Source organism: Aythya fuligula, chromosome 26 (genome assembly GCF_009819795.1).
Source record: "Aythya fuligula isolate bAytFul2 chromosome 26, bAytFul2.pri, whole genome shotgun sequence".
Lineage (NCBI taxonomy): Eukaryota > Metazoa > Chordata > Aves > Anseriformes > Anatidae > Aythya > Aythya fuligula.
This window is the reverse complement of record NC_045584.1, coordinates 915,577-929,644: the sequence shown is the minus strand read 5'-3', so window position 1 is coordinate 929,644 and position 14,068 is coordinate 915,577. Positions and strand designations below refer to the sequence as shown.

At 66.7% G+C, this 14,068-nt stretch overlaps 4 protein-coding genes across 4 annotated transcripts; 3 read left to right on the top strand and 1 right to left on the bottom strand.

Moving 5' to 3' along the window:
* Positions 1-2: 2 nt before the first annotated feature.
* Positions 3-6,091, bottom strand: PCSK4 (proprotein convertase subtilisin/kexin type 4). The gene is made up of 15 exons (XM_032203911.1): positions 5,918-6,091; positions 5,133-5,237; positions 4,885-4,980; positions 4,617-4,745; positions 3,889-3,965; positions 3,671-3,759; positions 2,916-3,088; positions 2,556-2,768; positions 2,228-2,328; positions 1,802-1,905; positions 1,597-1,714; positions 1,226-1,405; positions 883-1,007; positions 449-568; positions 3-358 (listed from the first exon to the last, which is right to left on the bottom strand). Exons 1-15 carry the CDS (start codon positions 6,089-6,091, stop codon positions 3-5), a joined length of 2,160 nt encoding a protein of 719 aa, XP_032059802.1.
* Positions 6,092-6,218: 127 nt separating this feature from the next.
* On the top strand, positions 6,219-10,390 carry REEP6 (receptor accessory protein 6). The gene is made up of 5 exons (XM_032203494.1): positions 6,219-6,333; positions 8,463-8,556; positions 8,785-8,923; positions 9,185-9,353; positions 10,172-10,390. Exons 1-5 carry the CDS (start codon positions 6,219-6,221, stop codon positions 10,216-10,218), a joined length of 564 nt encoding a protein of 187 aa, XP_032059385.1. The 3' UTR covers positions 10,219-10,390.
* A 185-nt stretch (positions 10,391-10,575) lies between these two features.
* On the top strand, positions 10,576-11,544 carry C26H19orf25 (chromosome 26 C19orf25 homolog). The gene is made up of 3 exons (XM_032203497.1): positions 10,576-10,617; positions 11,069-11,247; positions 11,345-11,544. The coding sequence occupies exons 2-3, from the start codon at positions 11,085-11,087 to the stop codon at positions 11,524-11,526; spliced, it is 345 nt and encodes a 114-aa protein (XP_032059388.1). The 5' UTR covers positions 10,576-10,617; positions 11,069-11,084; the 3' UTR covers positions 11,527-11,544.
* A 1,146-nt stretch (positions 11,545-12,690) lies between these two features.
* GZMM (granzyme M) lies at positions 12,691-14,045 on the top strand. The gene is made up of 4 exons (XM_032203910.1): positions 12,691-13,028; positions 13,120-13,264; positions 13,510-13,758; positions 13,869-14,045. The coding sequence occupies exons 1-4, from the start codon at positions 12,691-12,693 to the stop codon at positions 14,043-14,045; spliced, it is 909 nt and encodes a 302-aa protein (XP_032059801.1).
* Positions 14,046-14,068: the final 23 nt, after the last annotated feature.

The following is a 14,068-nucleotide window of genomic DNA, read 5'->3' as shown; positions in this document are numbered from 1 at the left end:
TGCTACCTGTAGGGCCAGCCAGCCTGCACGACCTTGCGGTACGTGGCGCAGAGGACGGCCGAGAGGATCAGAACCCCGCAGACCACGAGGACTGGGAGGAGGTCCCCGTGCTGCCCGTCCTCAGGGGAGAAGCCCAGCAGAGAGGGGCAGGAGTGGGAGAGCTCGTGGAAGACGCGGGCAGGGGGGCAGGCGGTGCAGTTGTTGGCCGAGGCGCCCCGGCACGTGTAGCAGGAGGGGTGGCAGCTGGAGCACACCCGGGATGCGCTCGTGGAGGGGGCTCCCCGGGTCCGGCCGTAGGAGCGCGGGGGGCAGTAGGGCAGGCACCGCTGCTGGTAGGCGTAGAGGGAGCTGCTGCACTCTGCAAAGGGATGGGGCTGGGATGTGGGGCCGCCAGGAGCCGGGGGTGCTGTCCCCTCCTGCCCAAAGGTGTGGTGAGGGGTGCGCTCACCCTCGCACGCCCCCTGCGCGTCCCGCTTGAGGCACTCGTCCGCGGGGGGTGCTGCGAAGCGCCTGGCTGTCATGTCCTCGTCTGTGCCGTGTAGGTGCAGGATGAAGCTGCTCAGCACGCCTGGGGACAGGGGGACAGGACACATGCTGGAAGGGGGCTGCGTGTTCCCACCCTCCAGGGTTTGGGGTGTGCAAAGCGGTGGGCGTGGGGCTGGAAAATCTGGGGAAAGAAATGTTTTCCTCCAGGTTGTGTGCAGGGAGACCCTCAAACCACGAGGAAATGTGGCCCTGCAGAGAGCCTCCGGCCGGATCCTGCCTCTAGGAGGGAGCAGGGAGAGGAGGAGAGCAGCCAGGTGCTAACCACAGAGGGAGGACAGCAGGGCACTGGGTGACACTGGTGACACTGGTGACTGGGGCTCATCCCCTGGGGCCCACCCGTGTTGTAGGCATCGCCCTTGTTCTCCAGCAGCAGCGTCCAGGTCCCGTTGGGGTCCTCATCCCAGAAGTGCGTGGACATGAAGGTCCAGTCCTTGTAGCCCTGCTGGCTGGTGTCGTACGGGCTGGGGGAGAGCAGAGCCACGAGTGAGAGGCGGGAGGGAGGCTGCAGACCAAAGGGGCTCTCCACAACCCTGATTTTGGTGTAACGGGGCATTGCCAGGACCTGGGGCCTCTCTTCTGGCCCCAGGAGAGGCTGTGAGAGGAGGAGACCCCCAGCAGCCGCTAAATCTCTGCTCTGTAACATTCCCATCACGAAATGCTCCCTGCGGAGCGCCCTCACCGCACGGTCACCAGCGTGGACGTGGTCCCCATGGGGCTGCTCAGGGCGAGCACCAGGTCCCCCCTGCGGCTGTAGCTCAGGGAGAGCTGGACCTGGACGTGCTCCAGCGAGCGGATGCGTTTGGTCCTCCCCAAGCAGGAGGAGGCGTCCACGGACACGGTGAGCTTGGAGCCGATGTTCCTGCCAGGTACAAGACAGGGTGAGGGCGTCTCTCCCCCCTCCACGGGCATCCTTTCCTCCACCGTGACCTCTAAACGCAGCCCTGCAGTGACAGCAGAAGCCCGTTCCTGGGCAGCAATGCCTGCTCCTGCACAGCTTTGCTCCAACAAAGCTCCTGCATGGGGTCAGACCCAGGGGACCTCGTTCCTTACCGGGGGGCACGAAGAGCTCTGACCGAGCACCTCCGCTGGGGCCGGGTCCCTGCCCACGCCTTGGCCAGCTCCACCAGCAGCCCAGCGTCCAGCAGCCCGTAGCCGTAGTGGTGGCTCACTGCGGAGCAGAGGATTTCCAAGAGAGGAGGGTTCGTGAGCTGCTCTGCGAGGGAATGCTCCCTCCACGGCTCAGCCCCAAGCTCACCCTTGCGCCCGACCCCGTTCACAGCCCAGTCTTCTGCCTGCAGGTGGGCAGGTTTGGAGGCCCTGACCGCCAGGTGCTGCACGTCCCGCCAGCTCAGCGCCGGGCTGGAAGCAAGAGGGCTTTTTGGGGCAGAGGTCTCTGCCCCGGGTTAGCTTTTTGAGGGGGAGATTTGGAAAATTAGCTGGCCTGGCCCCATCCCCTCCCCAAAACCTTCATTGACTGCATGGGAGCAACATCTCCTCCTGTCCCTGACCCTTCTCCTGTAGTGCCCTGGGAGAAGATGCTGCCCTGCAGCCCAAGGAGACCTCAGCTCTGCACCCCAACCGCCTTGCTAGCAGAGCCAAATCCCTTTTCTTTGTCCCCAAAGGGTCCTGGCGAGTACCAGGCGCTCCCAGGGGACGCCCCCGTGGCCACCCCGGCACCTACTTGGCCTCCAGAGCGAGGGCGACCATTCCTGCAGCCAGCGGGGCCGAGGCGGAGGTGCCCGCGTGCTTGTCGGTGCAGCGGTGGCGCAGGTCGGTGGTCACCTGGGGGGGGACAGGGGGCTCCTGGCACCGTGCTGCTGGAGCAGGGGGCAGGGCTGTCCGGAGTGGGGTAACCCCAATAAACGCTCCCGCAGGCTCTGCTCTCCTGGCCCCTCCATGCCCTCGAGGCAGGCACTTGAATAAAGGCTCCCTCTCTGTCCCCGGGTGCAAGGTGGGCTCAGACGAGCCGTGGCACCCGGTTCCTTGCCGGGGGGGGGGGGGTCACTCACGATCTGCAGCTCGCTCCTGGTGCTGCTGCTGTAGGTGGTGGTGAGGGTGGAGGAGCAAGCTTCGCTGTACCAGGGCCGCCGGCCGCTGGCCAAGACGCTGCCCACCGACAGGGTGTAGATGCTGTTGGCGTACCCGTCGCAGTTGCAGTTGTCGTAGTTGGTGCCGCCGTTGCCCGAGGCCCAGATGAAGACGGAGCCAAGGCCCCCGCGCCCCTGGTAGAGGCAGAAGGGGCTGAGCAGGGCTCCTCGCACTCATCCCATCCAGCCTGGAGCTTTCCTGCCCCAGCACGAGGACCCAGCGCCCTGCGGGCAGCGGCTCTGCTCCGGATCCAGCACCCCCGAGGCCAACGCCGCGCTTACTTTTGTCACCCCTCTGTAAAAGGCTTCTGCAGCCAGCACGCCCGGCCCGTCCACGGTCTTCCCATCGTCTGTGGGGCCCCAGCTGGCGCTGTAGATGTGGATGTGCTGCGGGCGCAGGCCGAGGGACTGAGCCTCCACGATGTCCATGATGGGACCGTCCAGCATCCGCACGCCTGCGGGGCTCAGCAGCGAGGGCTCAGCGGGTTCTGGCTGACCCCCAACCCCGCTCCCCGCTCCACTCGGGCACCTTGCACCTAACCCTGTCCCACGGCATCAGGCTCCTGGGGGGCTGAGCACGACCCCTTTTAAGCCCAGCAAGTTTTCCCAGCTTTTAACCCCGTTTGGTGTAGTTGCTTCTGCAGGGAACCGGGCCAGCGTGTGGTTGGAGAGCTCAGTGCGGGGCATTCAGCCCCAGGAGGTGTGGAGGAAGAGCCCTGCACTGCTGCTGGCCTTGCTGCAAATCCGCAGCACCCTCTAGTGCTGTTTGAGCCCTCAGCTCAGCCCAGCTGCTGCAGGAAGCCCTCGGGGCTTTTACAGCTGGGAAACATCACACAGGGGGTCACTGATAACGTCCAAAGCGCTGCAGCCAGCAGCCAATCCCTCAGAAAGCCCCTGGTTCTGCAGAATTTGGATGGTGGTGACGTCGGTGTCAGCCCGAGGACAGCAGGCTGTGAGGCTCACGCTCCTCCCGGGTGTGTGAGCTGGCTCGTGATCCCCTCCTGCACGGCGCAGCAGCAGCAGGATTTGCTGCTCACCTCCAATTTTCGCGTTGTACGCGACGCCCGCGCCGCAGATCTGGTTGTTGGCTACCGCCGCCACCTCTCCTGCGCAGCGCGTCCCGTGCCTGGGGGCAGCCACAGCACGAGCCGTCCTCGGTGAGGGGCCGAGGGGCTGCCGTAGGCTCGGCCCTGGGAGGTGTAATGATCCCAGCACGAGAAATGATTTCCTCAGACAGCCCGAGGAGGAAACTCACCGGTTCTCGTCCCAGGCCTTGTACCTGGGCTGGGGGTCGGGGTCGTTGCTGTTGAAGTCGTAACTCGCGAGGGGATCCTACCGCAAAAAGTGTGAGAAAACCTCATGCAAAATGTGGCTGTGCCAGCTCAGGGCAAGGGGCTGGCATTTTGGGGCCACGAGCATCACCCAGCCCAGAGCACCAATGGAAGCCCCCACACACCCAGCACTGCTCTGGCTTCTCCTAAACCTGTTGGGAGCGGGATTTCACTAAAAGAGGGTAATTTGTGCATCACTGGACTGCTTCAGTGTGCGTTCACAGGCAGTGAGAAAGCATCTTGGAGACCCCTGGCGTGCCACGGGTGAGTCTCACCTGCAGGGGAGCTGGACAGGAGGCACCACAGGGCACCGAACCCGGGCTGTTACGAACAATAGCTGATTACGAATCCCCTGCCCTTTTCCCTTTGCTCTCCCAGCGTGTGAGGGCTTACAAGCTTTACTCGCTTTGCAGCTTGCTGTAATTACATCTGGCTGTTTTGGGGGCTTGAGCACGTACACGTTCTAACATTTCCTTGATGTAAGAATTCATTGTGGAGACACCAAGCCTTTTGATCCGGCCACGGAGAGGCTGAATTCCTCCTGTGGAGTCCCACGAGCTGGAGAAGGCTGCCAGCTCCCTCCCACCCCTGCAGACAACACCCCGAGCCTCCCCAAGCCCTTGCTGCTTCGCCCCGGGGGAGCTGTGGTTACGTAGTTGGCAGACAGGTCGGGATGATCCTTCTCGATGCCATCATCCAGGATGGACAGCACAACCCCCAGCCCGGTGTAGCCCTTGCTCCAGGCAGCCAGGACGTTTAGATCAGGGTTGATGTCATTATTCTGGAAAACGGATTAGGATTGATCAACCGGGCTGCGAATGTCCTTCAGGGACTCTCCTGCTGTCTCATCACCGCCGGTATTAGTCCTGTTGATTTGCTTAAGGGTGTTGGGATTAGGCGAGCGAGGGGCAAAGCCTCACCATGTACCACTGCTTCGGGAACCAGGGGTCCGTCGGCACCACGCTGACGCTTCTCTTCGTGCGCCTCTTTGCTGTTTGCTGCTCAAACCAGAGAACCTGGGGGGGAGGCAGCGTTGTCAGTGCCAGACGGGCACGGCCACACACAGTCCCCTCGCAGCTCGGGGTGGTGCTGGTACGGCCACGTCCCAGAGCAGTGCACGAACTGGGACGTGTCGGTGCTGCCAGTGTCCCCAGCAGCCCCCCTCTACCTTTGGCTCCCTGCTCAGGCGCAGGTTCCAGCCCCAGTGCCTGCTTAAGGACTTTTGCCTGGTGCCGCGGTGCCTGAAGTGGTAGTAGGGCTCTCCTTCCAGCACCTGCGGGCCCAAAAAGCTGCCGTGAGGTGGTTTGGAGCGGGCAGCCAGGCTGGGGATGAGCGTGCCGGCCCTGTCCGGGCTGCAGAGCCTGGGGGGGCTGCAGCTGAGTGTATGGCAGGGGTGCTGTTAGGAGAGGGGAGCTGTGCAGGGTGGGACCGTGCGTGATTTTGGGTTCCCCCACCTGTGGTGTAGAGGCCATGGGTGCCTGTGCAGCCCTACAGGTGCCTGTGAACTTCTACCAGTACCTGTGCAGCCCTATAGGTACCCGTGCAGCCTTATAGGTACCTGCACAACCCTATAGGTTCCTGTACAGCCCTATAACTACCTGTGCACTCCCACCAGTACCCGTACAGCCCTGTAGGTACCCGTACAGCCCTATAGGTACCAGCACAACCCTATAGGTTCCTGTACAGCCCTATAGCTACCTGTGCACTCCCACCAGTACCCATACAGCCCTATAGGTACCAGTACAACCCCATAGCTACCCGTGCAGCCCTATGGCACTGCTTTCCTCCTCTCATTCCCATCCCCATGCCAGCCCACCAGAGGCACCTTAAAACCCTAACCGACCCCCTGCCTCCACCACCACAGCGCCGCTAACACCCCCGCACCACACCACTGCCGGTGCTGTGGGGACGAGCCGGGGGTCCGTGGGGAGGACTGGGGGGGGGGTCCCCAACCTGGCCGAGGCAGAGCAGCCCATGGCGGCGAGCCAGCCTGGCGGCCTCCCGGTGCCCGGCTGCCACCCTCACGGCCCAGCTGCCCAGGTAGACGCGGGGCTCAGCGGCGGCCAGCAGCGACCCCAACCCCAACCCCAACACCAGGCCCAGGCCTAGGCCCGGCCTGGCCGCCATGGCGGAGCGGGCGTTGCCATGGCAACGGCGCCGCCACCTGCCCGCCCCTCCCCGCCCCGCGCCGCCGCCGCCGCCGCTTTGGGCCCCGGCACCGGCCCCGGGGCAGCGGCGAGCGGGGCCCGCAGCCATGGGCACGGTGCTGCAGCGCCTCCAGCGCCTCCTCGACCGCCCCGGGCCCCTCGCAGACCTCTTGGGCCGCCTGGAGGCCCGCACCGGAGTCCGGCGGCTCTACCTGGCCTCAGGTGAGACCGGGACCCCCCCCCCCCCCTCCTCCGTGTCCCCCCGGTTTCCCCGGGATCCCCCCCGGTTCCTCCCGGGACCCTCAGCCCCGCGGGGGCTCCCCGGACCCACAGGGACCCCTCAGATCCTCAAGGTTGTGCTGCCCCCCCTTCCCTGGAGCCCCCCTCCCGTTTTGGGTTCTCCCCCCGGTTTTTGGGTTCTCCCCCCGGTTTTGGGTCTTCCACCGGTTTTTGGGGTCTCCCCGAGATTTTGGGTCTCCCCCCGGTTTTTGGGTCTCCCCCCAATTTTCTGTGTCCCCCCTCAATCTTGGTTGTCCCCCCGATTTTTCTCTGTCCCCTTCAATTTTGTGTGCCCTCCCCGCTTTTTTTGTGCCCCCCCCCAATTTTAGGAGCCCCCCTCAATTCAGGGTCGCCCCCCCCCCCCTTTGTGCCCTGCTCCTGGGGGGTTTTAACCGCCCCCTTTGGGGGTCTTGCAGGGCTGGGGAGGGTCTGGGGGAGGGATCAGGGAGCTGTTTGGGGGTGTTTTATTTTTTGGGGGGGGGGTGTCAGCACCATCATCCTTGCCCTCAGTCCCTGCTGCCACAAGGTCCCCGTTAAACACGCCGTGACCCCCGTCCCCCCCCCATGGGGAAGCCAAGCTACAGCGGGGCCCTGTCCCGTCCCCGTCCCCCCCCGGGAAGGAGGGCAGAGGTCCGCTCGTTAACCAGCTGCTGTTTGCTCATTAATGAGAAACCAGAGATATCTCCCCCGGGAACGGCTCCTCGGCCCCACTTGACCCCCTCCTATCGCCCCCGGCGTGGCCGTGCCCCTGCCCTTGGCCACGTGGAGCCTTCTGCTGCTTTATGGCTGCGAATATTTCCTATTTTGGTGCAAAACCTTCCTGGGGGGGGGGTGTCTGGGTTACCCCACTGCGCACCTCCTGGCTGTAGGGCTGGTTTTTGCCTCTTTTCTTCACCTTTTCTGAAAGGCGAAGCTGGTGCCAAGCAACAAATATCGGACTTCTTCCTCGCCGTCCCCAGCTCTGCAGCGGTCCCAAATTTGTGTTTGAACCCCCCGGGGGCAGCTCGGTGCCTTCTGAGCCACTACGAGGGCTCTGGGGGGCTCTCGGGCACAGGACGGGTGCCTGGGGGAAGCTCCACGGGGTGAATCCTTGTCCGGATCCACAGGGGAGAGAAAACCCCTTTCTCTGCCTGATTTTTTCCTAATTCCCCGCTCGCACTGTGGGTTTCACACCCCGGCCCCGTCCCTCCCTGCCCCCTGACACCCCAGGCTCCTCTGTGCAATCCAAAGCCTCTCCTTTGTGCCTTGCCCTTACGTAAATTCCTCCGGGGGCTAAACTTAGCCCGTGAAATCCATCCTAAGGCTCTTTAGGGCACGAAACCCGGAGCTGCCCGAACCTGCCTGTTAGTTCTGCGTGCGGGGAGCCGCCACCGCTGCCGTGGGGGCGCTGCTCCTGCCCCCTACCCCCCCCCTCTCCTTGCAGAGCCCCAGCACCCCGGGGTGCCCACGCGGTGCAGAAACGCTGCCGTGAGCAGCTGGGGGATGATCCGTGCTCCGTGCCCCCTTCCCCTAATTCGTTAAGTCCCGGCTTTCTGCCTGCTGCAGGGTAAGGCGCTTACACCCGGGGAGTGTTGTAAGCAGGGCGAGAAGGAGCTGAGAGCCCGCTGGGGTGACACAAAATGCCCTTGACACAGGCTCTGCGGGTCCCAAGGGTGCTTCCCCGGCTCCCTGGGCTCCTCAGGTCCAGCCTCTGCCAGCGTCTGGGGAGGTGCCAAGCAGCCCAAAGCTTTGGCTCGCGTTTAATTTAACAATTTAATTGAATGACGGGGGAGCAGGACTGGCTTGCTGTTTCTCAGGGGGCTGAGTTCCCAACACAAGCACGTGCGGAGAGCTGCAGGGAGGGAGGCTGGGGTGAGCCCTGGGGCTGGGGTCACTCCTTCCCCCCGGGCAGGCTGGCTCGAGGTGGACTCAAGGTGCTGAGTGTTTGCTGCGGGGCCGTCCCCCCCAGGCCAGGGAGGGGACGAACGGTGACCAGAGCAAACTGGGACCAGAGTGAACAGTGCAAGGCCCGAGGTTTGGCTCCGCTCAGCTGCCCCACCACGAATCCTGGGGTCTCCTTTCTGCCCCCGCAGGCTCCGTGGCGTTCCTGGGGCTGTACCTGGTGTTCGGTTACGGCGCCTCGCTGCTCTGCAACCTCATCGGCTTCGTCTACCCCGCCTACGTCTCGTAAGTACCGCGCTCACAGCCCCCCCTGCCCTTGCCTGGGGGTCTCCCTGGTGGACGGGCAGCCCCAGGAGCTTGCTGTGAGTAGGAAGCTCCCGAGAGCGTGGTCCCGAAAACACCAGAGCCTGGCAAGCTCCCAGCGTGAGCCAGCAGCGCCCAGCTTTTGGGGCAGCTGTGCCCACCCCGGCAGCGAGCCTGCAGAAGCAGTGACCCGTCCCCTGCCGCCCGCAGCATCAAAGCCATCGAGAGCTCCAGCAAGGAGGACGACACCACGTGGCTGACCTACTGGGTGGTGTACGGCGTCTTCAGCGTAGCCGAGTTCTTCTCCGACACCTTCCTCTACTGGTTCCCCTTCTACTACGTCGGGAAGGTAACGGGGTTTTGGGGGGGTGAGGGAGCAGGGGGCTGCGGTTCCTGGGGTCCCCTCACCTGATGGCTGAGCTTGAGGGGATCCTCTGTGCCCGTGTAACCGAGCTGGCACTGTCCTGCCCGGGACAGTCGGTGGCACAGCTCAGTTGATCTCCCGGGGCCTCCACGAGCTCCAATTTTGGGGCAGGACGGGACCGGAGCACCCCAGCGACTGCCTCTCCCTGCCACCCCCAGCCCTGTTGCATCTCTCCCCCCCTCGCAGTGCCTGTTCCTGGTGTGGTGCATGGCCCCCGTGTCCTGGAACGGCTCGCAGGTGCTGTACCACAGCGTCATCCGGCCCTGCTTCCTCAAGCACCACCAGGCTGTGGACTCCGTGCTGGGCGACCTCAGCACCAAGGCGCTGGACGCGGCCTCCACCGTCACCCGAGAAGGTAGCGCGGGCTGAGCATCCCCGTGTCCCCCCCCCCCCATTTTCCCCCTCCCCATCCTCCCCCCGTGCTCCTGCCCCTTTTGGGGGCACCTCCTCGCCCCGAGGAGCCTCGGGCAGCTCTGCCTTCCCACCGGGACCCCCCCCAACCCAAGCACAAGGAGCAGGCTGCGCCCCTCGCAGCCCCCGTGGTCCCCCACCCCCCCGTGGTCCCCCCCCCAGCCCCGTAACCCTCTCTCTTCTCTCCGCGCCTCCCGGTGCAGTCCTGCAGACGCTGCTCAGCAGCAGAGCCCGGCTGGCGGCCGAGGTGGCCCCGCAGCTCAGCCTGTCCGTACGTAACGCCCCCCCCCCCCCCGCTGACCCCAGCCCCTGCTCTTGCAGAAATCAGCGGGGGGGGTCGCGCACAACCGCCCCTAACCCCACGTAGAGCGGGTGCAGCACCCGCGGAGCCATCCCATAGCACATATCCCTGCTAGAAGCCCCCCCGGGGGGGCGTCCTGTAGCGCGTGTCCCCCCACAAAGCCCCCCCCAGGGGCCATCCTGTAGCGCATGGACACGTCCCTGCTTGGAGACCCCCCCGGAACCATCCTGTAGCACATGTCCCCCCCCCTGCAGCCCCCATAGAGCTGTCCCATAGCACATATCCTTGCTTGAAGCCCCCCCGGAGCCATCCCGTAGCGCACGTCCCTTCTAGAAGCCCCCCACGTGAAGCCCCCCGGGGAGCAGCGGCCGGGCTCAGCCCCGTCTGTGCCCCCCCCTCACTGGGGCTGTGGCTCCTGGGGTCTCTCGTGGCCCTCACCCGGCCCCGGTTCTGCCCCGCAGCCTCCAGGGCAGCCGTGAAGCTGGCGCGGGACGCGAAGAGCGACTGAGACACCAGGACGATACTGGGACGATACTGGGATGATACTGGGACGGCACTGGGATGATACTGGAACGGCACTGGGAGGGCACTGGGATGACACTGGGAGGGCTCTGGGGTAGCACCAGGACACCACTAGCCCCAGCCCCTCCCCCCGGTGCCCCCCGTGCCCCCCCCCCCAATAAACCACCCCCACCCCCCCTCCCAGCCGCCTGCTCCTCCCTGCGCCGCCGGGGGGGGGCGCCGCGGGTCAGTGGGGGGAGGGGCTAGTGTGATGACGTCATTTGGGGCGTGACCTATGCGATGACGTCACGGGGGTGGGGCCTGTATGGTGACGTCACGGAGGGGGCGGGGCCGGAGGGGGGAGGGGAGGAGCGTGGCGGTACGGCGGCCGCGAGGAGGGTAAGGGGTGAGCGCGGGGGGGGGGGAAGGGGAAGGAGGGGGGGTCTGTCCGTCTGTCCGGGGGTGGGGGGGGTCTGTCCGTCTGTCTGTCTGTGGGGAGGGGGTGGGCTCCGTCCCGGAGGGGCCAGGGGGTCCGTCTGTCCGGGGGGGGGGAGGGGGGCCGGCTGTCTGTCTGTCTGTCTGTCTGCCCTGGGGGGGGGGAGGTCCGTGTGTCCGTCCAGAGGGGTCTGTCTGTCTGTCTGTCTGTCTGGGGGGGGGCCAGGAGGGGAGGGCATCAATCTGTGTCCGTCTGTCCGGGGGCAGGGAGGGGTGTCTGTCTGTCCCCAGGGTGGGCAGGGGTGTCTGTCTGTCCTGGGGTGGGCAGTGTCCGTCTGTCCTGGGCCAGGGAGTGGTGTCCGTCTGTCCCTGGGTGGGCAGGCTGTCCGTCTGTCCCCCCATCAGCCCCCTACCCCCCCCAGGCCCACCCCCCCGGCCATGACCTCCAAGGCCAAGCGGGTGCTGCCCACCCGCCCCGAGCCGCCCACCGTGGAGCAGGTCCTGGCCGACGTGGGGGGCACGCGCCCGGCCGACCCCGTCCTGCTGCTGCCCGCCGAGCCCCCCCGGACCCCCGGCGGCGACCACGACGGCCCCGCGCCAGGTGAGAGCCCCCCCCCGGGGGGCATTTTGGGGAGGGGGGCAGCAGGATGGAGACCCCCGCGCTGCCCCCCCACCTATGCTGAGCCCCCCCCCCACAGGGCAGGAGGCGGCAGAGGAGGAGGAGCGGGAGCGGCTGTACCGGCAGAGCCGCGGCTACGTGGAGATGAACCGGAGGCTGCGGGAGGCCCGCGGGCAGCTGGCGGAGAAGTGCGAGGAGCTGCGGCGGGCGGGCGCGGCGCTGGAGCGGGACATGGCCGAGATGAGGCAGAAAGCCTTCTGAGCCCCCCCGGGGAGGAAGAGGAGGAGGAGGAGGCGGCGAGGTTTTGCGTCCTGGGGGCGTTCGCCGGGCCCCCCCGGGACGTCCCCGAGCGCTTTGGGGTGCCCCCACGGCACCGGTGGCGCTTGGTTCCGCGAGGACTCGGCGCCTGACCTTTACCCGGGGAGCAGCCGGCGGCACCGCGGGCTTCCAACCGGGTGGGGGGAGCCAGCCTGTACCCCCCGCACCCCCCCAAAAAAAAAAATGCCAGCACACCACGGCTTCACCTACGACTTCTCCATCTGGTACTGCCCCGCCGACGACGGCGTCGCCTCCAGCATCGCCGAGTACCTGCGGGCGCGGGGCTTCCAGGGCTATGCCGAGCACCAGGACCGGGTGGCCGGGACGTGCGCCGTGCAGAGCGCCGCCGAGGCCATCCGTGCCAGCCGCGTGGCCATCCTCCTCCTCTCCGCCGGGGCCCTGGGGGACCCGTGGTGCTGGCGCGTCTCCGAGTGGAGCCTGCAGCACCTCATCCAGCGCGGCGGCACCAGGGTGATCCCGGTGTGCGTTGGGGTGAGGAGGGACGAGGTGCCCCTCTTGCTGCGGCACCTCAACCGGCTGGAGTACCACACCGAGTTCTTCTTCCAGAGGCTGCTGAGGAGCCTGGCCCGAGCTGGGGCTGTCCCCAAGGCCACGAGCTGAGGGGGGAGCCAGGGGCTGCGGGTCGGGGTCCGGCCTTGCAGCTTTGGGGTGGTTTTAGGCTGCAGGTAAGGGCGGGTGCGGTGGTGGGAGCGGGGTGCCGAGCTGCACCGGGTGCACTTGGGGCTGTGGTGAGCACAAATCGGGCAAAATTCTCATTAAAAACCCTTCTGGGAGAGCTGTGGATGTGGCTTCCTTGGCTCGGCTGAGCGGCGGGGATGGGGACCGGCACCCCAGGGTGCAAGGTTAGGTGCACAGGGCAGCTCAGCGCCGCTGTCTCCACGGGACGGTTGGGGCTGTGTCTCTGTGGGTGTTTTTTTCACACCTTCAGGCGCTCGCACTGCTTCCCCCCCCTTCCTGTGAGAGCCGGGGGGCCGGCGCTGCTCCCACCTTGCACATCACCAGAGCCTTCCTCTGCCCCGGCTCGGCGCCACGCACCTGAGCCTCGCGTCGCCTCTGCCGCGAGCACGGGGAGCCCTTGGGAGCAGCATGGAGGCGAGGGCGAGCCTGGGGCTGCTGCTGCTGCTGCTGCCCCTGCCCTCGGGTGGGCTGGGTGAGCAGCACGGGGGGGCTGTGGGGGTCTCATCACCACAGGGATCGGCGGAGATGGAGAGTGGCCGTCCCCGCTCCCCAGCAGCAGCACTGGGAGCTCTCTTTCCCCCATCATCCCGGGGCCGGTCACGGCTGGGGATCATCGGGGGGCACGAGGCCAAGCCCCACTCCCGGCCCTACATGGTGTCGGTGCAGTCTGGGGGTGTCCACATCTGCGGGGGAGCCCTGGTGCAGCAGCGCTGGGTGCTGACGGCCGCGCACTGCATCGTACGGAGGTGAGCGGGGAGCGGGGAGCGTCCCCCCCCTGGACGGGGGGACGGGGGGGGTTGGTGGGACACCCCCGTGGACGTCCCGTGGGTTCCGCAGGCTCAAGGGCCCTGTGAAGGTGGTGGTGGGGCTGCATCACCTCTGGGACCGTGGGGCGGCCACCCAGAGCTTCGCCATCCGGACAGCCTGCCCCCACCCCAACTACAACCGTAAGACGATGGAGAACGACCTCCTCCTGCTCCAGGTGGGCTTTGTGTTGGCCGGGGGGGCTGCTGCGGGGCTGGGGAGGGTCCCCGAGGGACGGTTGGTGCCAGGAAGCACCGCCGGCGGGGCTGTCCCACTGCACCGGGCCGGGTGCCATTTCCTCTCCTCACCTCGTTGCGCTTTCACATCTCGGTGACGTCTCCGCGCACCCACGGGTGCTACACCGGCTTCGCTGCCCCCCAGCCCCCCAAGCCGGTGGGTGACCCGGTGCCGAACCACCCGCAGCTTTCGGGGCCGGTGTCGTGGAGCAGGACGCGGCGCCCCATCGCGCTGCTGCGGCGCGAGCCGAAGGCCGGCACGGCGTGCAGCCTGGCGGGCTGGGGAGTGCCCAGGGATCCGGCGGCCGCGCTGCAGGAGCTGGAGGTGGCGGTGCTGGACGCGAGGATGTGCAACAACAGCCGCTTCTGGCACGGCGGCATCGCCCCCACCATGATCTGCTTCCAGGGGCGACACCGCGGCGCCGCTCCCACCAAGGTGAGGAGCTCGGGGGGGGCTTTGCGTGGGGGGCGAGGGGTCGCCGAGCGTCGCCCCTCGGTGCCTAGGGGGCTGCGGGAGGCCGGGTCCCCACTGCCACCTCCACCCAGGGTGACTCCGGGAGCCCCTTGGTGTGCGGGCAGCCAGCGGCAGTGGCGGGGGTGATGTCCTTCAGCAGCGCCCGCCCCGAAGACCCCCTGAAGCCGCCGGTGGCCACCTCGGCGGTGGGGCACAAGAAGTGGATCCAGCGGACGCTGCGCCGCGGCTGCCCTCGGACACGGGTTTGATTTTAATTTTTAATACTGTCCGG

Coding starts and splice junctions, on each gene's coding strand:
- PCSK4 (XM_032203911.1), bottom strand. CDS start 6,091: ATGGCGGCCAGGCCGGGCCTAGGCCTGGGCCTGGTGTTGGGGTTGGGG. Junction 3,966..4,616: donor CCGACCTGTCTGCCAACTAC/GTAACCACAGCT, acceptor TTTTTGCGGTAG/GATCCCCTCGCGAGTTACGA. Junction 569..882: donor GGGCGATGCCTACAACACGG/GTGGGCCCCAGG, acceptor CCCTGTCCCCAG/GCGTGCTGAGCAGCTTCATC.
- REEP6 (XM_032203494.1), top strand. CDS start 6,219: ATGGGCACGGTGCTGCAGCGCCTCCAGCGCCTCCTCGACCGCCCCGGG. Junction 8,557..8,784: donor GTCTACCCCGCCTACGTCTC/GTAAGTACCGCG, acceptor TGCCGCCCGCAG/CATCAAAGCCATCGAGAGCT. Junction 9,354..10,171: donor CTCCACCGTCACCCGAGAAG/GTAGCGCGGGCT, acceptor TCTGCCCCGCAG/CCTCCAGGGCAGCCGTGAAG.
- C26H19orf25 (XM_032203497.1), top strand. CDS start 11,085: ATGACCTCCAAGGCCAAGCGGGTGCTGCCCACCCGCCCCGAGCCGCCC. Junction 11,248..11,344: donor CCACGACGGCCCCGCGCCAG/GTGAGAGCCCCC, acceptor CCCCCCCCACAG/GGCAGGAGGCGGCAGAGGAG.
- GZMM (XM_032203910.1), top strand. CDS start 12,691: ATGGAGGCGAGGGCGAGCCTGGGGCTGCTGCTGCTGCTGCTGCCCCTG. Junction 13,265..13,509: donor ACGACCTCCTCCTGCTCCAG/GTGGGCTTTGTG, acceptor AACCACCCGCAG/CTTTCGGGGCCGGTGTCGTG. Junction 13,759..13,868: donor GCGGCGCCGCTCCCACCAAG/GTGAGGAGCTCG, acceptor ACCTCCACCCAG/GGTGACTCCGGGAGCCCCTT.